The 26,460-nt window shown below is 35.4% G+C and overlaps 1 protein-coding gene across 1 annotated transcript in view; it reads left to right on the top strand.

Annotated features, from left to right (window-relative positions):
- Positions 1 to 26,460, top strand: part of KIF25 (kinesin family member 25) — a 97,539-nt gene that overhangs the window by 33,740 nt on the left and 37,339 nt on the right. Inside the window, exon 8 of the mRNA XM_031937468.1 lies at positions 13,432 to 13,499. Within this exon, the coding sequence (XP_031793328.1) occupies positions 13,432 to 13,499 (68 nt within the window). The remainder of the gene's footprint in view (positions 1 to 13,431; positions 13,500 to 26,460) is intronic.

Genomic DNA, 26,460 nt, shown 5'->3' with positions numbered 1-26,460 from the left:
TTTTGGAGTTGGGAAGATTTGAGGAATAAAGAAACACAGTGGATATTTTCAAGAGATCTTTAGACAGATTTTGGAACTTTCAAAATTACATGTGCTGGTCTATTTCAGACACACAAAGAATTAATACAAATATGTGAACCATTCAGAAATAGATAAAGATATAAACAAATAGCTCTTCAAAAAAGAATTGTAAACTATTTACAATCATGTGAAATATCTCTTCAAAGCACTAATAAGAGCAGTGAAAATCAAAACAACTTTGGCTTGATCTCACACCCAGCAAATTGCCAATGACAAAAGATGGAAATGATCAAATATTAGAAGGGCTGCTGAAAGACAGGAAAAATAATTCCATTTTGGTGGAGCTTTTCGTTGTTGCAGTCATTCTACAAAGCAATTCAAAATTATTCTAAAAAGTGACTAAAATGTTAATACTCTTTAACTTCTGTTTAGAGGCAAAAAGAAAGGTTTCATTTACATTTAAATATTCATAGCAGCACTTTGTGACAGCAAAGAACTGGAAACAAAGTAAGTTCATGAGTGTAATAGAATCTTATTATTCCCAATTTACAGGTGAGGAATATGAGACCTATGGAAGGTCTTTCTGACTTCAAGTTCAGCATTCTACCCACTATAACATGTATCTGTACTTATTAAACACCTAATAGGTGCAAGGCTGGGTACTGTGCTGGGTACTGGTGATATAAAGATAAAAAAATTTAAATCATTCCCATCCTCAAGGAAGATTATATTTAGAGGAGTATATGTAGGAGGAGTGTATATAGAAGGAGAGAAAACCAGTGTTTTTGCCATGAAAACCCCAAAAGGGATCACAAAAATCAGACTAACATAAAAATTGACTGAATAATAATAATATGTAAGGAGGAAGAATAACATGTATATGCAAATATAAGTAAATAAGCTAAGTGATTCCAAAAAACAAACAAACAAAAACACTAGCAGCAGTAGGGATAAAGAACTCATGCCAGTTCCAATGATCTTGTGATGGAGAGAGCCATCTGCACTCAGAGAGAGGACTGTGGGAACTGAATGTGGTTCACAATACAGCATTTTCATTCTTTTTGTTGTTGTTTGCTTGCATTTTATTTTATTTTCTTTCTTTTTTTTATTTGATTTTTCTTGTCCAATAAGATAAATATAAATATATATGCATATATTGGATTTAACATATATTTCTATCATATTTAACATATACTGAACTACTTTCCATCTAGGGAAGGGGGTGGAAGAAGGGCAGAAAATTGGAACACAAGGTTTTGCAAGGGTTAATGTTGAAGAATTATCCATGCATATGTTTTGAAAATAAAAAGCTTTAATAAAATATTTTTAAAAAGAAAAAAAAGAACTCATGAAGAACTTGGCTTTTTAGTCAGTCATCAAGTATTAAATGCTTACTTACTGTGTTCCAGACACTGGGCTGACTCTTCAAGTTACAAAGATAAAAACTGTGCCTACCTTCAAGACGCTGACAGTCTAAAGGGAAAGACAAGTTAAATAACTAGTTATACACCAGATATACCTAGAGTAGATGGAAGATCATATCAGAGGGGAAGGAATTCACTGGGAAAGGCTTTTAGATACAGTGAAATTTGAACTGAGTCTTGAAGGAAGCCAGAGATGAGGAAAGAGGATTTTGTGTTGGGAGGAAGGAGGGGAATGTGTGTCCAGATATGGGAGATAGCTTGTATAATTGCATGAAGATAAGACACTGAATTTCAAATCCAAAAAAGTCAATAAAACAACTGAAGCTTAGAGTATATACTCTAAGAGTGAGATAAAACAAAAGATTGAGAAAGTAGGAAATGGGCCCGTAACAAAAATCTTTAAATGTCAATTTAGCCAATCAAGGGAATTAGGGATAAGGAGGGCTGCTGAGAAAACCACCAAGCAGTAAAACATTTTGGCAGTCATCAGTGGGAATAGAAGTGGGGTCCCAGAGAGCCGAAAGTATTGTCTTTGAAAATGTGGGAAGACTTGAGGCAAAGAGAGCTACGTAGAAGATGGCCAGGCACTAAAGTTATGGCAAACTAGAGGTAATAGGATGAGAAAAATGAAACTAAGGAGTAACTTGTTTTTCTTTTGACTTTATGCTCACTGATAATAATCACCCACCTGAACACACCCACACACCCAAACACCCTACAAAAGTTTCATTGCCTTCGAGTTCAGAACTTTGAGGTTTATACACATCAGAATAAGTTAAAATTCCCTTTGGAGTGGATAAGAATTCTCCAAAATGATAGCAAATAGAACTCTGGTCTCAAACAAATATATATATTTATTTAAAACCTCCAAATTATTAAATCTACTGAAAAGACAAGTAATCTTTTCTTTGGCCATGTAATTCTTGGCCCTTCTGTTGTGATTTTAGTCCTAAATGCCCAAAAGAAATTTGCGTTTGTGTTGGACATGTAAAATAATATTTCATTTCAATTTCTAAGCTATTTGAGCTAATTTGAGTTTTTAAGAGTCCTAGATTGCATCTATATATTAAAAAAAAAAAAAAAAACTTTGGTGGGGAAATTTTACTATTAGGATAAGGGCTTAGGGGTCTGGGGTCTGCTGTTTCTGGATTTTGGGCTTGCTGATTTTTCCATCTATTTTAAATCTATTTGGTAGCATAGATATGGGAAAGCACGTTTGAATTTTGGTATCCTTCAGTTTGATAGTTACTAAATAGAGTTACTGAATTTTATGTTAGTGAAAATTGTTGGCAGTCTTGCTTAGCTCAGTCTTTTGAGTTCTACATGTGCCAGGAGTTAGGCCTTTAGTTCAAATAACCTGCTGTTACTCATGATTTGAAGTAGTTCTAATAAAATCTCATCTCATCTCTAAATAGACATACCAGATTTGATCTTGGAGATGTAAGTACTAGTCTTTAGAATTGCCAACCAATTTATTTTTGACTGGACTATATAGTAAAAGGTTTGAGAATATAGTCACCTTTGACAAAGGGAGACTTTTGCAACTGCTTCATTCTTTTTCCAGACTTACTCCTCACTTTTCCTCACTTTTTTCTTTCTCCACCATGTCCCCTTGAGGGTACCTTCTTCTTTTCCTCTGACCTTTTTAGCTTTCTTTTATGTGTTACCTGATCCCATTAAAATGTAAGTTACTTGAGGACAGAGATTGTCTTTTTTTACTTCCATGTATATTCCCAATATGTATGATAATGCAAGTTGAGCAACATAGTAAGCACTTAGAAAATACTTGTTGACTTAATCTGACTTGACTTGCTTCTTGCATAAAGATAGACTCATATCAGAACTCAAAATAAATTGTCTTTGCATCAGCTAGGTGGTGCAGTGAATGGAGAACCAGTCTTGAAGTCAGGAGGATCTGAGTTCAAATCTGTATCAGACATTTAACGCTTCCTAGTTGTGTGATCCTGGGCAAGTCACTTGACCCCAATTGCCTCAGGGGAAAAAATGTCTTTTCTAGTTACCTTTCCAGCAGTATATTCTTTTCATGATTATAGTTGTATGTATGTGTGTGTATATGTGGGTATATATATGTATGTGTATGTACGTGTAGATACAAATCTGTACATAAATGTGTGTGTACATGTATACACGGATGTATGTGCCCTAAGTTTATGCCATTTAAGTATATCTGGTGGCAGTGTAGATAATGCACTAATAAACTCACAAACTTGCTTTTCTGGACAACTCTCCTAATTCTCTACAGGGACACTACTGTGTCTTGTTTCATTCTTTCATCATTGTGAAAAATTTATGAAGAACTGATATACACGCGGTACACATGGACTCTGCTCCCTATCATATAATCTAAGACAAGTAACACTGAGCAGATGGGTAGATTTGGGTCAGGCAAAGGACTAGGTGGCACCCTTCAGGCCCTTAGAAGAAAAACAAGGAAGAATTAGTAGATAAGGTTGGCCATCTAAAGAATAGTCTGAATATATTAAATATAAATAGCCAGGAGCTATAGGAGAAGGCAGGAATGGAAGAGAGAAAAAGTTCAGAAAGCTCATTGAAGGTAGAAATAGCATTACAAGTCTGAATGCTTTGAAAATGAAAATCTAGTTTTCTTGAGGTACATTAAAAAGTAAATAAGAACAGACTTGAAATATGGAAAGAAGCAAGCTGTTAATTAACCCCAACTTCTAAGAAGAGCTTGGTTTACGCTAGGGTCCAGATTGAGAAGATAAGAAAGTAAGGCTAGAGCAGGGGGTTATAGACTGGGAGAACAAAGGCTGAGAGACTAAAGGTGATTATAAGGATGAAGAATAAATTTGGGAAGTTAAGGAGAAGTAAAAGGATAGGAAATTAGGAACAGAGGAATTATAAATTAAGGAATGGGATGATATAGAAGACTACAGACTACCATAGGTAGGATCAAGAAGGCCTGGTCTCAAGTCCCTTTCTGATACTTGCTTGCTTGCTTGAATTAAAAAAAAAAAATACCTAAAAAAAGGATTTTAAAAGAAATGTTTTCTTTTTACCAGAATGCATTTAATACAGTAATATTGCTTGCATGGGAAAGGAAAACTTATGCTGACCTTCCTCACTAACTGAAGCAAATCATTTAAGTTTTATTGAGTCTAATTATTGGATTTAACATATATTTTAACATATTTAACATGTATTAGACTACCTGCCATCTAGGGGAGGGGATGGGAGGAAGGAACAAAAGTCTTTGCAAAAGTCAGTGTTGAAAAATTACCCATGCATAGGCTTTGTAATTAAAAAGCTTTAATAAAAAGTAAAAATAAAAAGTTTTATTGAGTCTAAACTAGAATCCAGAAATAAATAGCTCAAATAATCAATAGTGAGACAATGGGAGCAGGAGGGACTAGGTGGAGTGGAAAGATGAATCTAAAAGACTAAGAGGAGTAAAGAGAGAAAAAGAAGAGGATATATAGTAAAAGAGATGAAACTGATATACCTTTATCAATTGATTGAATTAAAATATTAAAACACACATACAAATACGGATTAGATCATGCAAGTATTCAATAAGAATTTATCAAGCAATTCTGAATGGTTTGGAGAAGATATGCTAGCTTACAGTCTGGTTGGGGAGATCAAATCATGGATACATGTCTAACCAAGGGGGAGCTGGTGTATGAGGCTCCTCTGGCCCAAAGTGCTGACAGCTTCCCTCATTGGCCACTTTGCTAAAATCCTCCAGCTCATTACACTTCATGAAAGCAGCTTTCTTTCCCTCCCTACTTGGGTTAGGCCTTTCAGGGAACCAGCTGCCCAAAGCTTCTCAGGCTACAGCAGCTGCTGCTTCCCCTCCACCACAGTATGCTGTTGTCCAGGCTTGCAGTGTAGAGATTTATCCCTACGGGTCTTGGCTACCACTTGCCTCAGTGTTTAGCACAATATCTGGCACATGATGGATACTTCATAATATTTCAAGGATGAGAAGGAGCATAGCAACATGAAACAATGACAAACAGTAGTCTTATGATAATTTCAAAGAGAAAAGCTTCATTAGGCATTTCAGGAGTCATGTCCAGAAATTGAGAATAAAGGAACCACAGCAATCTGAATTCTCCTTCTTTGTGTCTCCTTTTCCAACCACTGAGAAAGATGTGGGGTTGCAACAGATTACAGCTGAAATCTGGAAAAATCAGGAGAAATACTTTTAAACTCCACCTTCCCTCAGTCAGTTCACAGAAGATGTTTGCTCCAAGATTGTTCCTGTTTTTCAGTTTGTTCAGACTCTCTGATTTATTTAGCATATTTTAAAATCTTGCTTACTTTTGATATAATGAATTCTTAAAAATTCATTTATTAAATAATCATTTATTAAATTTTAATTATTCAAAGTACTATGCTAAGTGCTAGGGATACAAATATTCAGTTTTTCAGTTGTATCCCAACTTTTAATTATTTCATTTGAGGTTTGGGGATTTTCTTAGGAAAGATACTGGAATGAATTACCATTTCCTCCTCCAGCTCATTTTACAGATGTGAAAACTGAGGTAAACAGGGTTAAGTGACTTTCCCAGTAAGTGTCTGAAGCAAGATATGAACTCAGGAAGTTGAATCTTCCTGACCTCAGATCCAGTACTCTTTTCCCTGTTCCACTTAGCTGCCTCCAGGGATACAAATAGAAAAGCAAATAATAATAATAATAACAATCCCTTATCTCTAATAAGAGTTCACATTCTAATGGGAAACCAACACATACAACAAGTTTCATACACAAATCAGAAAGCCCCAAGTATTTTAGAACTTCCAAAAGTGATCTATAATCACCCAAAGTAGTTTAGCTGCCATTAGATTGTAAATTCCTGGAGGGCTGGAACTGTCTTTTGCCTCTTTTTTGTATCTCCAGCACTTAGATATCTCCAGCACTTAGGACAGTGCCTCGCACATAGTTGGTGATTGATAAATGTTTATTGAATTGATTATCTACCTAGAAAATACCAAGTGGATAAATTGCCCAGATTGTAATATGCATTTGGATGAAAAGCCTATGGAGCTTGTCCATGTGTATGTATGTCTTCTATATCGAGTTCAAATGCACAAAGAGCTTGCGAACAGAATAGGAAAAAGAGAGCCAGCTAGATTGCCTTTGGGGAACGACAGAGCCCCCTTTGATGGCCCTAAGGTTCCCAGGAAATCAAAAGCCTATTGTTTTTAATATTATATTCTACTAGTGATGGTGTATGGCATGAAGACATGGAATACAACAATCTCAAACAATTAAAAATATCATACAAAGGACAATGGAAAAATAGATTGTTGGTATGAATAGAGTGCAATATATAATCAATGAGGAATTTTTTAGGAGAACAGGAATAAATCAAGAAACTTCATGACAGGAAGAAAACATGTGCTAGTTACATACTAAAGGAAAGAAATGACAGGTGGATAGACAGAATTCTCCTAGTCTTCAAAATATCAGGAGAAAGAAAGATCTCAACACATTCAGTGGATCCCTATGGATAAGAGGAGTAATCTTGGATCAGTCACAATATCATTAGAACTTTGTAATCAACTAAATCATTGTGATGTGGGTGAATTCTGTAAAAATTGTGTAAAATAATCACTGAAACTATGCCCCCTTTGATCTGTAAAAGAAGAGAGATTGGGGTCTCCCAGGTTCCAGAGAGTCTTAAAAGAAGGCACATCCTCCAGACAGAAATAAGCAGTATCATTCAAGGGCAAATCACCTCCTCATTAATTTTCTGGGGAGTCGCATCCTCATTCAGGAAACTCAAAAAGCCTTCAAAGTTATTTTCATTCAATTAGGAGATCTGGGCCTGATATTGATCAGTATCTAGGCCTGGGGACATTGGCTTTCTTTTCAATTGGGAACTTCAGTCTCAGACTTCCTATTAAAGGGCAATTTCAAACTCATTTCTCTGCAGAATGTCCAAAGTAGGAATTATGCTTCTCCCAAGAGACCTCTCTCTCTCACTCTCCTCTTGAAACAGCCGCCTACTAGGATTCCTGCCTGCTGTGAAAAGACCTTCTTCTCAGTGCAAATAAACTTCCCTTTGCCACAAACAGATTTCAGGTTCGTCACAAAGGACCTGCACCTCCAACCGAAAGACCAAAGAGTCTACAACCAAAAGATGTAGCCCAAGTCTACAACTCTCTGCACTGCCACCACTAGAACAGCATCAGTTGATCTTCTTGAGTTTTGAGTATATAGAATGGTGATAATTTGTGTACATTTAGTTTGTCTTCTGCTACTCCACTGAAACTTATTTCCTCAATTTCTTTAATACTCATTGGGATTGTCTAGGCAATCATGTCTCCAACAATGGAGATAACTTTACTTTCTCTTTACCAATGTTGTAACTTTAATGTTTGCACTAACATTTCTAGAATTATGTCACATAATAGTACAGAAGTGAGAGTAATAACTTTTGGTTTATGTTTGTTTTTATTGGAAAAGCCAGTGTTTCCCTATTACAAATAATGCAACCTTTTAATTGTTAGTAAAAAATGGTCTTCCAGCTACACCCAATGAAAGAACTCTGGGAAATGAGTATGAATAGAATTCCCAATCCCTCTATTTTTGTCCACCTGCATTTTTTATTTACTTCACAGGTTAATTATACACCATTTCAAATTCCGATTCTTCTTGTACAACAAAATAACTGTATGGATATGTATACACATATTGTATTTAACATATACTTTAACATATTTAACATGTATTGGTCTACCTGCCATCTGGGGGAGGGGCTGGAGGAAAAGAGGGGAAAAATTGCAACAAAAGGTTTTGCAATTGTCAATGCTGAAAAATTACCCATGCATGTTTCTTATAAATAAAAAGCTATAATAATTTTTTTTTAAATGGTCTTCCTCTTCCTATAGTTTATAGGGTTTTTAGCATAAAGGAGTAGATAGTTTGTTAAAAGTTCTTATTTTTTCTGCATTCATTGATACATTCATTGGTTATGGTTTTGGTTGGTTTTGTTTTAATATGATTATGTTAATTTTTTTTCATAATGTTGAACCACTCATATTCTAGGGCAAAATCCAATTTGGTCATAGTAAACTGACAGAAGATAGAGATAGATTGAGAGATAATTCTAGGGTTTTGGTTTTTTTTTGCTAAGAATTTATATAAGACTTTTTCATAGATATTCATTAGTGATATTGTACTTATTTCTTGAGAACCAATATGAATTGATCAATTTTTTTTTTTTTAGAACAGAAGGATAACAAAAGTTTGAAAATTAGCCTGGAGAAAATGGATTTTGTAGAGAAGAACTCACTAATTTGAATAGAGAAAGAATGAGATCCTGGTTTAAGGTGGAGAAACTACCATTTACAACAGATTTCTTTATATATGTAGCGTTTATAAAAAATACAACTTTTTTTTGAGTCCTACTCCTTGAAAGCCTGTAGAAATGGTCACAAATAGGATGAGATTTCAAATAGCCATGGGGACTTTTTGGAATCAAGTTTTTTGTTTTTGTTTTTTTTTCTTCACTTTAATGTTCTGAATATGTGTCTCTTGAGCTTTTGGATAAGACATTATGAATCTTAGCATTTTAAATTTGTTTTCCTTTGTTGTTAAAACCCAGGCATCTGATGACAGCAATTGGACACTTTAGGGTTTGAATTCTTGTGTAACTCATTCCAAAGCACTGGGATTACATTTTGGCTTCTTTTTAAAGGAATACTACCACAATCAGGAGACCATTAAAATGAAAATATGCCACAGTGAGGGAGTAGAGGGTTAGTGGTTAAGAGTCTAGGCCTAGGAGCCAGAAATTCCAGGATCTATTCTTGTAACTACATTAGGATATGATTTTTTAAAAAACATTATTCTATGTATTGCCTGTCTCTTTCCAGGTCAGATACATATACTAGAAAAAACAATTTAGGGTCATATATTTAGAGCTAAAAGGAAACTTAGTGACCATATAGTCTAACCCCTCTCATTTTATAGATGAGAAAAACTGAGGCTTAAGAAGGTAAAATTACTTGTTCCAAATCACATGGAGAGTTGTGTCAGGGAACACTATAATCTCAAAGGACCTTGCCCTATGTTGGAATATGTTAAAATTATACAGTGAAACTTCAATCATTAAATCCCTTGGGAATGAAGCTTCTTTATAGGAAACCAACCCTTAAAAGGCGGGGGGAAGGGGAGGAGAAGGGGGAGGATCCTTTTAAAGCATATGAAACAGAATGACTTATATTGCACCTGTATGATAAATGCATCTCCATTGCCTAATTTATGTCTGTCCCATCCCATCCAAAAATAAATACGGTCAACCCAAGCAAAATGTAAAGTTTTAAGAAATTTAATTTTCACATCCCTAGCTTCCTTTCCTTCTTTCCTACAGAAATACCTATGTCACATAGTGTCTTTTTCTTAACTATTCATATCCAATGATTCTCTGATTATACATTATCCCAAACTGTTTCACAAGAGTACATTGTCCTGGCATTTAAATTTTAAATCCTCTCTAATTATGAAACAAATTATACAAATCATGGCATATGTAACATAGGAATCCCTTGTTAAAGGAATTTAAGGCATCAGTAAACAAGTGGGATTTTTTTTTTTTTTTTTTGCATAATAGATAGAGCAATAGATTTGACATAGCAAGATCTGTATTCAAAACCTTCCTCAAATACTTACTATCTATATAACCCTGGGCAAGCCACTTGAGCTCTTTCAGCCTGGGTCCCTACCTATAAAATATTAGTAGCTAACATTTATATAGTGCTTATTCTGTTCTAGGTACTATACTATTTAACAATTATTAGATTATTTGGTCCTCACAATAACCGGGGACAGGGGGACAGGTGTTATTATTATTCCCATTATATATATGCAAGAACTTTAAAAAGCAGAGATTAAGTGACTTGCCCCATGTCACAAACTAGTAAATGACTAAGACTAAACTTTAGCTGAAATCTTGACTCTAAACTCCGTTTTCTCTATACACTGGTACCTACCTCACAGGATTGATGTGAAGATCGAGAATAAGTAAAATTTAAAGTACTTAGCAAATCTTGAAACATTGTATCAATATTGTTGATGTTTTGGCAGAAGAGCTCCAGAGTAATAATAAGCCTGCTTAGCTCTTAAGATATAACTGAATTAATTCTTTTAGGCTGACTTACAATGCAGCAACAATTCAGTAAACATTTATGAAATACCTACTATGTGGAACACACTTACAGGTTCTGGCGATTAAAAGATTTTTAAATGGACAAAGGCCCTTCTTTCAGGGAGCATATACATAATGGAACTGAAATTATAGAGGTGGATGCATGCATGTTTGTGTGTGTCTGTTAGAGACACAGACAGAGATAGAGATAGAAAGACAGAGAAAGACAGACAGACAGAGATAGAGAGAGACAGAGAAAAAGACAGAGACAGAGACAGACAGACAAACAGAGACAGAGAGAGACAGAGAAAGAGACAGAGAGACAGAGAGAGAGAAAGAGGAGAATAATCCAAGATACTGAGAAATGATGACAAAGTGCTTTGGAAAGCAATAGTTTTACTTGGGTGGGGGTGTAGTATCAGGGAAGGTGCTAGGTCAGTAATAGCACCTGAACTTAGTCTCTCCCCTTTCCCCCCCCCCAAATAGTATTTTATTTTTTCCAATTACATGTAAAGATAGTTTTCAACATACATTTTTGTAAGATTTTGAGTTATCTATGCCCAAAGGGCTATCAAACTGTGCATACCTTTTGATCCAACAGTGGTTCTACTGGGCTTATATCCCACTTGTGCAAAAATGTTTGTGGCAGCACTTTTTGCAGTGGCAAGGAACTAGAAACTGAGTGGATGCCAATCAATTGGAGAATGGCTGAATAATGAATAATGAATGAATGATATATGAATATTATAGAATATTACTGTTCTGTAAGAAGTGACCAGCAGGATGATTTCAGAGAGGCCTGGAGAGACTTACATGAACTGATGCTGAGTGAAATGATCATTGTACAGGCAAAACCAAGACTATACAATGGTCAATTATGGGACGTGACTGTTTTCAACAATGAGCTGATCCATTTCCAATCCCATCCAGTTCTAATGACCTTGTGATGAAGAGAGCCATCTGCACTCAAAGAGAGAACTGTGAGAACTGAGTGTGGATCACAATATAGTATTTTCACTCTTTTTGTTGTTGTTTGCTTGTATTTTGTTTTCTTTCCCATTTTTTCCTTTTTGTTCTGATTTTTCTTGTGTGGCATGAAAACTGTGGAAATATGTATAGAAGAATTGCACATATTTAACATATATTGGATTACTTTCCATCTAGGGGAGAGAGTGGGGGGAATGTAAGGGGAGAAATTGGAACACAAGGTTTTGCAAGGGTGATTATTGAAAATTATCCATATATATGTTTTGAAAATAAAAAGCTTTAACAACAACAACAAAAAAAGATTTTGAATTCTAAATTGTTTTTTCTTCTCCCTTACTTCTTCCCTACCCTCCACAAGGCAGCATGGAATCTTATATCAGTCATACATGTACAGTCGTTTTAAACATATTCCCATATTAGTCATATTGTGAAAGAAAAATCAGAACTAAAAGGAAAAAGCCATGAGAAAGAAAAATACACCAAAAAGAGTAAAAATAGCATGCTTTGATCTGCATTCAGTTTTCATGTTCTCTGGATGTAGATGACATTTTCCATCCCAAGTCTATTGGAATTGACTTGGATCACTGTATTGCTGAGAAGAGCTAAGTCTATCATAGTTGATTTTTGCACTGTGTTTCTGTTACTGTGTATGATGATCTGGTTCTGCTCTCTTCAGTCAGAATCAGTTCATGTAAGTATTTCCAGGCTTTTCTGAAATCCTCTTGCTCATCATTTCTTATAGAACAATAATATTCCATTACATCCATATACCACAATTTATTCAGCTATTCCCCAACTGATGGACTTCTCAGTTTCCAATTCCTTGCCACTACAAAAGAGCTGCTACAAACATTTTTGCACAGGTGGGATTTTTTCTCTCTGAATTTAGACTTGAGGAAAAAGGATTCTGGAAGGAATCGATTAAAAAGAGAATGCTCTTTAGGCAATGAGGATGATTTGTACAAATTTAGCAAAGTAAAAGATGGCAGAATGAGATCAGATAACAGCTGGTGGCCCAGTTTAACTGGAACAGAAAAATGTGTAAAGGGGAAGAGGCGAGAGTGGAGGTAGGTCAGAAACAGACTATGAAGGACTAAAGACGCCTGGGTATAGGGTTTATATTTTATACCATTGGCAGGGGGCACTAAGTTTGGGAGCAGAGGAATGACCTAGTCAGACTACATCTTGGAAAAACTCTCTTTTCTGGATATGGGAAGAATGAATTTGAGAGAGGAGAAAGATTGGAGAAAGAGAGACCAAGAAGGAGATTGTTGCAATAGTTCAAATGAAAAATGTAATAGCCTGAATTAGCATGGTGAGGAGCCGGATGTGAGAGTTTTGCAGAGGCCTTTGGTGGCAAGAGAATGGGAGGGGTTTCTCACAACAGTGGAAAGCAAAAACACTGGAATGTGGGCAGATGTTGGATCCCAAATATTTATGTTTTCTAAAAAAACATCTGGTCAGTCAATTTATTTGACATTTAGGAGTTGATATATTTGAAGGCAGTGTTCTAGCATTTCCTAATTATTGTTTACAAAAATAAAATGTTCACTTTTGGATTAATCACTGTTGCCATTTTAAAATTTCTTTAAACTTTTTGACTGTTCCCAAATATATTTTTCCATTAGTCTGTGTTTCGCTTCACATTCCATTCATTAGATTTCTTTTCCTTTAAAACAGTCAGTGATATTAGACTAAAATTCTGATGGTCTCTACCCATTACATTTACATTTACATTTCAGTGAGTCCCCTAATATATTTTCAACTAGTTTTATATTCTTTTTTTCCCCCATTGTGCCATGGGTATATTCCTTATATAGTCTTACCTTTTATTTTTAATATCCTTTTTTTGTTAGGAAACAGTCTTGGTGAAATGCAGTCGTCCTGGTCATCCTTTGTTCAATAAGACATTTCAATTTGAAAGGTAGGTGACATGCAGAATGGCTTGTTAGAGTAATACCATTATAGCAGAAAAGCAGATCCTGCAGCAGGGACTGATAAAATAAATTGTGCTGGAGTATTGACTTTGAAAATATAATTAACAGAATTACAAATTCTCAAAACTGGAAAGGGACTTAAAAACCATTTATTTCAACCCCTACCTAAGAGTTTAATGGCATTTCCTACAAATGGTCATCCAGCTTCTATTTGAGACCTTATTGAGTGCCATTAGGTACCATTGAGTTATTACTTATTTGTCTCAGCAAGTCAATTAGGTATAGTTGAGTATTAGAGAGTACTCTCTACTTGCCTTTGAAAAACGTGGTAATTTTAAAAGTTGAGACATTGATTCTGGGCAATTTAATCATTTTATTAATAATGCAAGCATTTTAATAAATGAACAGTCATTTGGAGATCTGAGATCTCTCTCTTAGAGGAAGACAATCATGGCAGTAGGCTCATAGTTTACAAGTTCTTTTGGAATTCCCCAGGATGGCAATTAATTCCCATTGGTTAACAGTTAGTTAAAGAATGAATATTACAATGAGGAGCTGAGCATGGTATCTTGTCACCCTTGGACAGAGACTATATATCCAGACCACCCCCAGCTTTAGGCAATTTAGATAAAGAGATTCAGATAAAAAATTCTCCACCCAATTTAGACAAAAGGGTCTGTCTCCACCCAAGCTTGATTGAATGGAATTCACCTCAGCCTAGATATTATTTGTAAGAAGGGGTGGAGTTGGATAAAGGAGGTTAGTTCAACCTTCAGATACTGACATCTTGAAACAAAAATTAAGAAAAATGAAGGAACTCTGAATATCCCCAAATCATTAGTTATTAATAATTTTTTCTCTCATTAATTAGCACTAATCTTGCCTCTTACTAATATATTAGCTGTGTCACTTATTAGTTAAGTCACTTAACTTGTCTCAGCTTCAGTTCTTTTGAACTATGAAATGGAAATAATAATAATACCAGGAATACCTTCTTATAGAGTTAATATGAAATTCAGGTAAGATGACATATATAAAGAACTTGGCAAACTTTAATAATTTCAGATAAACAGATAAAATTGTTTCAGCAGTATTTGTTGGAGCTAGCTCAAACCACTCTTAGAAGAGTCAATTGGCAAATGTGTCAAATCAGAGTCTGATTTATTGTTTTGTTGATTATCTAGACTTTAGAAAATAATGGGGAAAATATTAATAATGCAAATTAAGCTTTAAAATTTATCCAGCATACTTTCAAAAAAGTGGGGAGAGCTAGCTGTTAAATAAAAATATAATAAATCAGAATGGAGAATTCCAGAAATCTATGGTTGGCTTTTATTTTTTAACTTTGCAACCAATGACTTGTGTCTTTTTGCAGCAGTTGATCCAAATCTGGGAGGGATAACATACATGCTGGGTGACAGAATTAGGATCCAAAAAGATTTTAATGGGATAGAACATATCCAATAAGATTGAAACTTAATAGGAAACATATAAAATCTTAAACTGAAGTTCAAAATCCTAATGCCATGAGTACAGGGTAAGGGAGGCATATTTAGACAGGATATCATAGTCACATACCAGTTTATCTGAAAAAGATCTGTGTGTTTTGACATATTCCAGACTCCAATGTGAGTCAATAATGTGATAGGGAAGCCAAAAAGCTCATTTGCTCTAGGGCTACATGAACAAAGATACAATTATCAGGGATGAGGATATGATGTTCTGCAGTTACTCTGCTTTGACGAAATCATATCTGGGTACCATATTTAGGAAGGATATTGATAAACTAGGGAGTGTCTAGAAGTGGTCAACTAAATTGGTAAAGAGTCATTTGAGGATCAATTGAATTGAAGGAATCTGGGAATCTCAGTGTCCAATTAGTTTAAATAAGAGAAGATTCAGGGGGATATAATAGATTTCTGTCTCACTGTATTTGAAGTATTATTACATAGAAAATAGATTAGACTTGTTCTGTGGGGTTCCCAAGGACAGAACATATATAACTGTGGATTTCATATAAACTATGTCTCCTTTAATCTTTTTGAGGTAGGGGGAACCTGATGTAAACTGTGCCCCCTTTAATCTTTGGGGAAAGGGTTGGAAAGGAATTTTTGGGGGAAGGGTGCTCCTGACTCTCAAACCCTCCTGGCCTCTGGGAGGAGCCCATCCATAAAGGAAACTCCCAGATAAGTAATCTCATTTAATTGGAGATCTTGGCCTAGGGCATAATCAGGGCCCTCTATTGAATCGAAAAATTAGCCTTTAATCTCCTCAGCCTCAAACCTTAGAAGGCTAAAACCACTCTGAAGCCTGAATCTTTGCTAATGCCCTTTTGGACTTAGCATTTTGGGTCTTCCTCAGTGTAAACTTTTGCAGAAGTCCTAACAGGATTTTGCCCACTGATGAAGATATTTTTTCCTCAGTGTAAACCCATCTTTGCAAATGTTCCTAGCAGGATCTTGCCCGCTAAGAAAGTTGTCTTCTTAAGTGTAAATAAACCCATTCTTGGCAAGAACCTCCAGCTGTATTCATTGGGGTTTGCGAATTTTTTTTTTTTTTTTTTTGCAAAACCTGCTCTTAGGGGAATCTCTCAACCCTCGATTTGCTTCTCTTTTTATTTTTTTTTTTCCTGAGGCAATTGGGGTTAAGTGATTTGCCCAGGGTCACACAGCCAGGAAGTGTTAAGTGTCTGACATTGCTCCATCAACCCTCAATTCTCACATCTCAACAGGTTCACAAGCAAAAAGACAAATTGAAGTGATATCTCAGACTAGAGTACTTGGCTCAGAAGAGAATGTTCTTCAATATTCAAATATCTCCAACTCTTATTAACTGTGTAACAGTGGGGCAAATCACTTAACCTATCAGTGTCCTAAACAACTTTCAAAAACGTAGTAGCAAAATAATTACTGGCATATATTGGTAGAAATATTTTCCTAACCAGGGACTCCCTTCTTCAGTGAAATAAATAAATAAATAAAGAAAGAAAGAAAGAAAGAAAGAAAGAAAGAAAGAAAGAAAGAGAAAGATGGGGGGGAGAGAGAGAGAGAGAAAGGGAGGGAGGGAGAGGGAGAAAGACAGAGAGAGAAAAAGAAAGAAAGAGAAAGAGAGAAAGAAAGAAAAGAAAAGAAAATTTCTTAACATTTAGAGTTATGCAGAAGTAAAAAGAGCTGCATTTGAAGGTGGGGTATAATCCCTTAATTAAGATCTTCAAGCAAAGACAAAATAATCACTTGATCACTCCTCCTCTTTGGGAGGGTATATGTTGAACCAGCTGACTTCCAAGCATCCATTCAACACTGACCTTCTGTGATGCCCTGAATGACATCCCAAAGAATTCACCTCTCATTTGGCAAGCTTTGTGAAGCCATTGAACTGGGAAATGTCATGAGGACTGAGCTTTAGAAAGATTAATCTGGTAGTGGAGTATAAAATCATATCAGAGATAAGGACATTAGTGAGAAGGCTGAGGGGGAAGAGGTAATGTCATCCTTAACTAAAGATGATCCATCAATCAATAAGCATTTATTAAATATTTACTATGTGCCTGGCAGTGAGGTAGTACACTAGAGAGAGAGCTGGGTCTAGAGTCAGGAAGACTCCTTTTCCTGAGTTCAAAATTTCCCGAGTTCAAATTACACTAGCTGTGTAACCCTGGGCAAGTTACTTACTCTTATAACCCTGGAACCATTTATCTGTTAAGTAAGGTGGAGAAGGAAATAGAAAACTACTCTAGTTGTTTGTTGAGAAAACCCCAAATGGGGTTGTAAAGGGTTGGACACTACTGAAAATGAATGAATAACAACAAAATTGTGCCTGGCATTAAGCTGTTTTTGGCAAAACACTCTCTCCTCTCAGTGACCTTACATTCTATCCATAAGACAACAAACCCATGTATCAGTGTATACAGAATTCAAAGTGATTAGTGAGGAGTGAAGGTACTGATAGCTAAAGGAGGTCAGGGAAAGTCAGGATGCTTTAGCTGTCTCTTAAAGAAAGTATGGATTCTGTGAGCAAGAGCTGAAAAGGAGTTGAATTCCAGGTCTGGGGAACTGAAGGTGTGATCACTTGGGAATGTAGAAAATGGGGACAGACTCAACTATTTGGGTGGAGTCAGGAAGTCATAAGATTCCAAGATTTTAACTCTTGGTGACTGGAAGTTTGCCAGTGCCATTATCCAAAATAGAGTAGTCAGGAGAGGCAGACGGGTGAGGAAGTATGGGAGGTTGGATGTGAACGACATTCTGCTCTCAAGGTGATTCAATCAGTGTTGAGAGTGCTTAGACACCTGCAACCAAAAATCCCATCAACACAACCAGTTCATGATCTTTCAACCAAATAAATTTTAAAAAATTTCCCCCCACTCATTAGTACTTCGTTTCCCAGTTATGTGTAAAGATAATTTTCAACATTCATTTTTATAACATTTTGCATTCTGAATTTTTTCCTCCTTCCTTTCCCCTCCCTAATATGGCAAGCAATATACATTATGTATGTACAATCACATTAAACATAGTTATATGTTAGTCATGTTATGAAAGAAGAATCAAAACAAAAGAGAAAAACCATGAAGAAGGGGGGAATAAAGTGAAAGTAGTAGGCTTCAATCTGTATTCAGACCCCATAGTTCTTTCTCTGCAAATGGATAATATTTTCCATCATGAGTCTTTTGGAATTAGATAATTGTACTGCTGAGAAAAGCTAAGTTAAAAAACTTTTTAATTTTAATTTTGTACATAAGTTTGAGCTACTGGTGGAAGATTCAAGTGAGATAGAAATGTGTTAGTTGAGGAAAATGAGGCTAAAAGTAAATGTTTATAGTTATCTTCATAAAATTTATAATTCAAGTCATCAGGGCTAAATGAGATTGTCAGAGGAGAGCATGTAGAGAACATAAAAAATTGGGACAATTTGGTAATGCTTGAATATTGGAGGTAGGAAGAAGGGGAAAAACACAATAGTAGCAGGAGATCCAGAATAATGAAGTCTAGGCAATGGGTCTCTAACCTCTCTTGGTATAGTATCGTCATGTCAAATATTTTTGGATTCCCCCTCTCGCCATAATAGTACTGTTGTGCTATTCCCTATACATTATTACCCTCTATATTCTGTTATCATCTTATATTCTCCCTTTCTTAGCAAAATTTTAGAAAACAATATTTCTTTTCTATTCACTCATTCCCCAGTCCTTTTTCTGAATTTCTCACTTTATTGAAATTTCTTTTTCCAAAGTTATTAGTAATCTCTCGATCAATACATCTGATCAGCTTTTCTCAGTCCTCAACCTTTGCAACCTAGCTATTGCATTTAGCATATGCCCTCCAAGACACTCTCTTCTGTCTAGGTTTTTTAGTATATTATTCTTGTACTTGATTCTCTTCCTGACTGACTGATCCTGCTCAGTTTCCTTTGCTAATTTGTCATTTAGATCACGCATCCCAACAGAGGATGTATGCCAAGGATCTGTTCTGGATGCCTTATTCTTCTCTCTTGGTGACCTCATTGGTTCTTATGGTTTTAATTATCACCTCTATATATCCAGCATCAGTCTCTCACCAGGCTTTAACCCCACATCATCAAATATCTATTAGACATCTCAAAATGGATGTTTTGGAGACATCTTAAACTTAGAGACATTTCAACTCTGAAAACTCTTTTTTTCTCTACAATCTAATTCTCTTCCATTTCTTTCTTTTTCTTCATTCAGTTTCCATCATTCATAACTTTGACTTTAGGCTTGACTCCTCTGTCTCACCCCCCCCCCCCCATATATCCAATTAGTTGATAAATCTTGCCACTTTTACTTTGATAACATATGTATATATATATATATATATATATATATATATATATATATTTTTTTTTTTTTTTTTTTTTTTTTTTTGCCTCTGATCATTTCTTTATGCTTCATTCTACACCAGGCCCATCTGACCTCTCAGCCTAGATTACTTCAATAGCCTCATAATTGGTTTCTGCTTACTCCACAGACCTGCCAGAGTGATTTTCCAGTCTCACTGTAAATTATTCTCTCTCTCTTGTCTTTGAGAGCCAGTCAAATTGGCCTTTTCTTTGTTTCTTACATACAACATCCATTTCCAATCCCCATGATTTTGCACTGGCTCCCCCATGCTTGCAATGTACTCCGTCCTCATTTCCATCTCATGGAGTTCTTTTCTTCCTTTAAGACATAGCTTGATCTTGCACATGAAGCCTTTTCTGTTTCTCCCAATTGCTAGTTTCTTCACTAATTATCTTATATTTATGCTCTTTATAAGTACACACACACTTGTTTTCTGCTTCAATATAATAATTAATATTTATATGGAACTTACTATGTGCTAGACACTGTGCTAAATTTTTTACAACTATCTCATTTGATCTTCGCAACAATCCTGTGAGGTAACTTCTATTATGATCCCCATTTTCTTGATGAGGAAACTAAAGTTAAATGATTTGCCCAAAGATCACGCAGCTGAGAAGTTTCTGACCCTGGATTTTTAACTCAGATCTTCCTGATTCTATGTCCAGCACTCTATCTACAGAACCTCATAATGACTCCTGTAAGTTCCTTGAGAGCAAGGATCATTTTACTCATTGCATTTGTCTCCCCAGTGCCTGGCACATAGTTGGTCCTTAAGAAATGATTGCTGAAAAATTGTTGGGAAAATTGGAAAATATTATGTCAGAAACTTGACAAAGACCTAAATCTCACATCCCATACTAAAATAAGGTGAAAATCACTACATGATTTAGACATAAAAGGTGATACAAGAAAAGTAAGGGATAGTTTACCTGGCAGATATTTGGAGAAGAAAGGAATTTATGGTGAAAAAGAACTAGAAAACATTATGAAATGCAGAATAGACAACTTTGATTACATTAAATTTAAAAGGTTTTGCACAAACAAAACAAATGCAGCCAAGATTAGAAGAAAACAGAAAGATGAGAAAAAAATTTTACAGTATTTCTGATAAAGGCCTCATTCCTAAAATATATATAAAGAATGGTGTCAAATTTATCAGAATATAAGTCATTCTCCAACTGATAAATGGTTAAAGAATATGATCAATGTCCAGATGAAGAAATTAAAGCCATCTATAGTCATATGAAAAAAAATGCACTAATTCACTATTGATTAGTGAAATGCAAACTAAAACAAATCTGAGGTACCATCTCACATTGGCTTAGGTGGCAGGAAAAAATAATGATAAATGTTGGAGGGGATGTGGGAAAACTGAGATCCTAACACATTGCTGGTGTAGTTGTAAAATTATCCAACCATTCTGGAGAGTAATTTGAAACTATGCCCAAAGGGCTATCAAATTGTGCATATTCTTTGATCCAGCAGTTTCTCTAGTGTCCTAAAGAGATCATAAACAAGGTAAAAGGACCCACATGTGCAAAAATGTTGGTAGCAACTCTTTTTGTGATGGCAAAAAATTGGAAAGTTAGTAGGTGCCCATCAATTGGGGAATGGAAATATATATCACTAGTTATGATATATGAAAGAAATGGAATATTGCTGTTCTATAAAAAACGATGAAGAGGAGGCAGCTAGATGGCACAGTGGATAGAGCACCAGCCCTGAATTCAGGTGGACCTGAGTTCAAATATGGCCTCAGACACTTAACACTTCCTAGCTGTGGGACCCTGGGCAAAGCATTTAATTCCAATTGCCTCAGGGAAAAAAAAAAATTACTCTAGAAGCCAGTGAAAAGAGAAAGAACAAATGAATGAATTCCAGCATGATATAGCTTCATTTCATTGAACTTTAACTTTATGAGAGCATGTTTTTTTTTCCTCAGTGTATTCAGTGTATAGATTTGATTATGTTAAATCTATTAGCCAAAATCACTTTAAGTGAATGTTATCCATCGCCTCATTTTCAATCACTTAATGGTGCCAACTAACTATCTCAAAATGTAGTCCATAGATCTTAAGGCTTGACTCAATCAATCCATGTTTTTTTTCCCCTTGTGCAACCAGCTGAACAATGTTCTTTTGTTGGTTGTTTGGCCTATTTAGCCAATTCCTTTTAGAGCCAGGTGGTTTAGAAGTACTTACATAAAATCTTTGCCTAACTTCCAACACTACACATACAGAACAGCAAAATGAACAAGCCAGTCCTTCAGAGCAGCTTTTACTATTCATAAACTCTAATGAATGCTGCCTGTTTCCCAAATAGAGCTCCATGTTTTCCAGACATTTCCAGGAGACAGTACTTATGCAAGAGCTTTGTTCTTTTATTTTTATTTTTTCCTAAAGCTTGTTATTCTACAGATATTAGATGGTCTGTCTTTTGTCCCTAGTAGTGTACCTATTTTCAGAGTTCATATATTAGAGGGCTGAGGTTGGATAGAAATAATTTTCCCTCCCTAAAAAACAGTTCTAAAAGGAGTCTTTGAATCTTCTTCCAATATTACTTTCTCATTGCTTTATGAAGTTTAATTTTATTCAGCCTCCAGAGTTAATAAACTGTGTAAGTACTTTTACTCAGCAATATCACTATTTAGGTCAGTAGTTCTAAAGGTATCAAAGAAAGAGGAAAAGGATCTATATGTACAAACATTTATGAAAAATACTTTTGTCATGGTAAAGAACTAGAAACTAAAAGGGCAGCCATCGGGGGATGAATAAGCAAATTTTAGCATATGCATTTATTAGAACATTATTATGCCATAAGAAATGAAAAAAATTCAGAGAAACCTGGGACCTGAACTGATACTGAGAAAAGTGAGAAGCAGGAGCTTTTTTATTTTATTTTATTTCCTCTCCCCTCCTTCCCCCCCCCCCCCCCCCATTCTACTAGTTGCTTTATTTTTTTTTCTGGTTATACATGTACATTAATTTTTTAAAATTCATATTTCTTTATGAATCCTGTTAAGAGAAAAAAATCAGAACAAAAGAGAAAAACCACAAGAGACAAAAAAAATGTAAGAGAAAGAATAAGTGAACAGCAGGAGCATACTTTGAAAGACTCTGATCAATGCAATGACCATCACAATCCCAGAGAAGCAATGATGAAGTTGGCTATCCATTTCCTGATATAGAAGTAATAGATTCAAGCCACAATATTAGACATTTTTGGAACTAAGCCAATGGGGAAATTTATTTTGCTTGGCTACACATATTTGTTATAAGATTTTTGTTTTTTATTTTTCTTTTTCAGTGGGGAGATAGGAGTAGGATGGAAAGGAAAAGAAATTGTTTAGTAGAAAATGAAAAATAAAATAGTTAAAAAGAGATCGATACAGTCTTAGAAAAAACCAGATGTGAGCATTGTGTAGAAAATTTAAATAGCACCAAAAGGCGGATGCCTTTTCCCATCTATAGACTGTTTTAAGGTTTGCAAAATACTTTCTTAGTAACAGTCCTGTGAAATAGGTAACACACGTTGTTATTATTAAATATTAAAAAAAATTATAGAACCCTAGCATTTTTGTTCCAAAAGGGATATTGGTGACAATTTAATCCAGTTTTCATTTCACAAATGAAATTGAGGGCAAATTTGCCAACTGATAATTGGTCAAAGGATATGAACAGAGTATTCAGATGAAAAAATTAAAACCATTTATAATCATATGAAAAAATGCTCTAAATCATTATTGATCGGAGAAATGAAAATTAAGACAACTCTGAAGTATCACTATACACCTGTCAGATTGGCTAAGATTACAGGAAAAGATAATGATGAATGCTGGAGGTGATGTGGGAAAACTGGGACCCTGATACATTGTTGGTGGAGTTGTGAAGGCATCCAACCATTCTGGAGAGAATTTGGAACTATGCCTAAAGGATATCAAACTGTGCATACCTTTGATCCAGCAGTATTTCTACTGGGCTTATATCCCAAAGAGATCTTAAAGGAGGGAAAGGGACCCACATGTGCAAAAAATGTTTGTGGCACCCTCTTTATAGTGTTTAGAAACTGTAAGTTGAATGGATGCCCATCAATTGGAGAATGGATGAATAAGTTGTGTTATATGAATATTATGGAATATTATTGTTATATAAGAAGTGATTAAGAAATGATCATCAGGATGATTTCAGAGAGGCCTGGGGAGACTTACATGAACTGATGTTGTGGGAAGTGAGTAGAACCAAGAGAACACTGCACATAGCAACAATAAGATTATAGGATACTCAATTCTGTCAGACATGGCTCTTTTCAGTAATGAGATGCTTCAGGATAGTTGTAATGATTTTGTGATGAAGAGAGCCATTTGTACCCAGAGAGAGGACTGTGGAGATTGTGTGAATCACAACATAATATTTTCACCTTTTTTGTTGTTTCTTTGCTTGCATTTTTTCCTTTCTCATTTTTTTTCTCTTTTTGATGTGATTTTTCTTGTGCAGCATGATAAAAGTGGAACTACGTATAGAAGAATTGCACATATTTAACATAGAGGATTACTTGCTGTCTAGGAGAGGAGATAGGGGGAAGGGAAAGAAAAACATTTGGAGCACAAAGTTTTGCAAAGGTGAATGCTGAAAATTATCTATGCGTATGTTTGAAAATAAAAGTTTTTATCAAAAAAGAAAGAAAGAAATAAAGAAAGAAACTGAGGGTAAGAGAGGTTAAATGCTCAGGATCATACCATTAAAGGCCACAAAGCTAGTAAGTGATAATATCAGTGTGGTAAGTAAAATAACACAAACTGAGGCAACATTTTCCATAGAGCAAGATAACAGTTTATTAATATTGACATGTATCGGAGACATCAGACTGTGACTCCTAAATTGGGTCAACAATAGTCAGGATACAGCATAATATTGATTTTCCTCATATGCTAACTTTGAACCTAGAGTGGAGGGATGGAGGGGGCAGAAATCTTAGAGAATTCCAAGGAAGTCAATCTAATCCCAAACCATTTTGAGGTTTTATACTTTGTCTGATTTTAGAATTATAGATAATCTTGAGGAGTATGTAGAAAAATTCTCACTGAAGTTAATAATTGACTCTGGTGGAATACTAATCAACTTCTGACCACTCTCAGTTATTCAGACTAACTGTCAGTTTTCCTGGATTTTCCCAGTCTGCTTAGGAGACAGCTCTTAGAGCAGGAGCGCTTAATGTCCAGTCCATGGATCCCCAAGGAACACATCCCAAGAGGCCCATGAACTTAAGATAGGAAAAGATCAGATTAGATTTTTATTTCAATGTATTTATTTCATTCTTTCCCATTACAGTATGAGTTCCTTGAAGGAAAGGATTGTCTTTTGTTTTCTTTGAATCTCCATTGTTTAACACAGGGTCTCATACACAGTAGGCATTTTACAAATGCTCTAGTCCAATAAATATTTAGCCTGATAAATAACTGAATTTGGTTTCCTTCATAATCATAATATATCCTATTAGGCACATAAATGAATTCTGAATAGGGAGTATATAGGGTCTGTAGCTTACAAAAAATTATCTTTTTTTAAGTCACATTAGAAGTAGTCAAAAGGTTATGGAGCTGCAATCTATTGTGTGCTTATTATCAAGCTACCATAACCATAAAGCTACCATTTTTTTTTCCCTTAGACAATTGGGGTTAAGTGACTTGCCCAGGGTCACATAGCTAGGAAATGTTAAGTGTCTGAGGCCATAATTGAATTCAGGTCCTCCTGACTTCAGGGCTGAGGATCTATCCACTGAACCATCTAGCTGCCCCTACCATAACATTTTAATGTAGGAGTTTGATAGAGATAAGAATTCCCAGAAAAAAGTGTCTCTTTTTTGAGCCAGTAATTAGTTCAATTAGCCATTTTTTCTTTCTACTTATCTGTAGGTTGCTTTATTTAGCAAACTTTATTATGTTAGTGGTTTAAATTGTTGGTAGCTAGATATAGGCCTAGATAGGTAGGAGGGTTCCTGGTTCTGTCAACTACTAAGAAAGTTCCTTTCAAGACTTAGCCCCTTATGTCTTCTACCATTAACTAGAATACATTCTCTTTCTTTCTGTCTTTGTCTGTGTCTCTCTCTGTCTCTTTCTCTTGTCTCTTGTTTCTCTGTCTCTATTTCTACTCTCTCTCTTGCTCTCTCTTCTTTCAGTCTCACTGTCTCTCTCAGTCTCTCTCTCTTTGTTTATATCTCTCTCTCTCACATACTACTACTACTACTCCTACTCTTCCTCCTTCTCTTCCTCTCCCTTTCTTTGTGAAGAAGATGAAATCCAGCAGTTCCACAGCCGTTTATCTAGGGCAAGCACACTTTTGTTTTGTGTATCAACCAATAGGACCTGAAGTATAAATGAGGCTCATAAATAGACGGAACAAGAGAAACAGAAGGACATTGAGTGAATAAAGAAGGAAGTACCAGTGTATGTGGATCACCTACTTAAAGATCCCAGCAATGCCTTAGCCCCATGTATTCCTTCTCAGAAAAGAAGCAGTTAAAATTAAAATGAGCATAAGAATGCTGCTTCGGGGCAATGTTTTTTCAGCATTTAGTCACAACTCATTTTTATAAACATTGGAGCATATGGTTCTTATGAACTCAAAACACTGTTTATTTTTTTTAGCAACTTTTTATGGATCTAATAAATGTCAAAATATTTGATTTCTCTTCAGAAAGAAAATTCTAACTTTCAGCATTTTATTCTTTAAAAAAAGTTTATCAATGAATCAGGGGGAAAAGCACGATACTTAATATTGAGGAATGCAATTAATGTTAATATAGGAGACATAATGCCAAAGGAAAGTTGGCTCTGAGATAGATGAAAGAATGTTGGAAAAAAAGAGATTTGAGAGATGTCAGAGGCAACTAAGGGGTACAGTAGATAAAGTGATGGAAATAGAGTCATAAAGGCTCAACTTGAATTCTGGGCTACCTAGTTTCAGTTTCCCTATCTGTAAAACGAGGGATTTGGGCTCAATAGTTTCTAAGCTACTTTCTAACTCTAAGTTTACAATCCTGAATCTTGAATTGGCTCTGATGGTTGAAGGAATCTTCATTGATAACAA

This window comes from Sarcophilus harrisii, chromosome 4 (assembly GCF_902635505.1).
Source record: "Sarcophilus harrisii chromosome 4, mSarHar1.11, whole genome shotgun sequence".
Classification (NCBI taxonomy): Eukaryota; Metazoa; Chordata; class Mammalia; order Dasyuromorphia; family Dasyuridae; genus Sarcophilus; species Sarcophilus harrisii.
The sequence above is the reverse complement of the archived record's forward strand: the minus strand, read 5'-3'. Positions and strand labels throughout refer to the sequence as shown.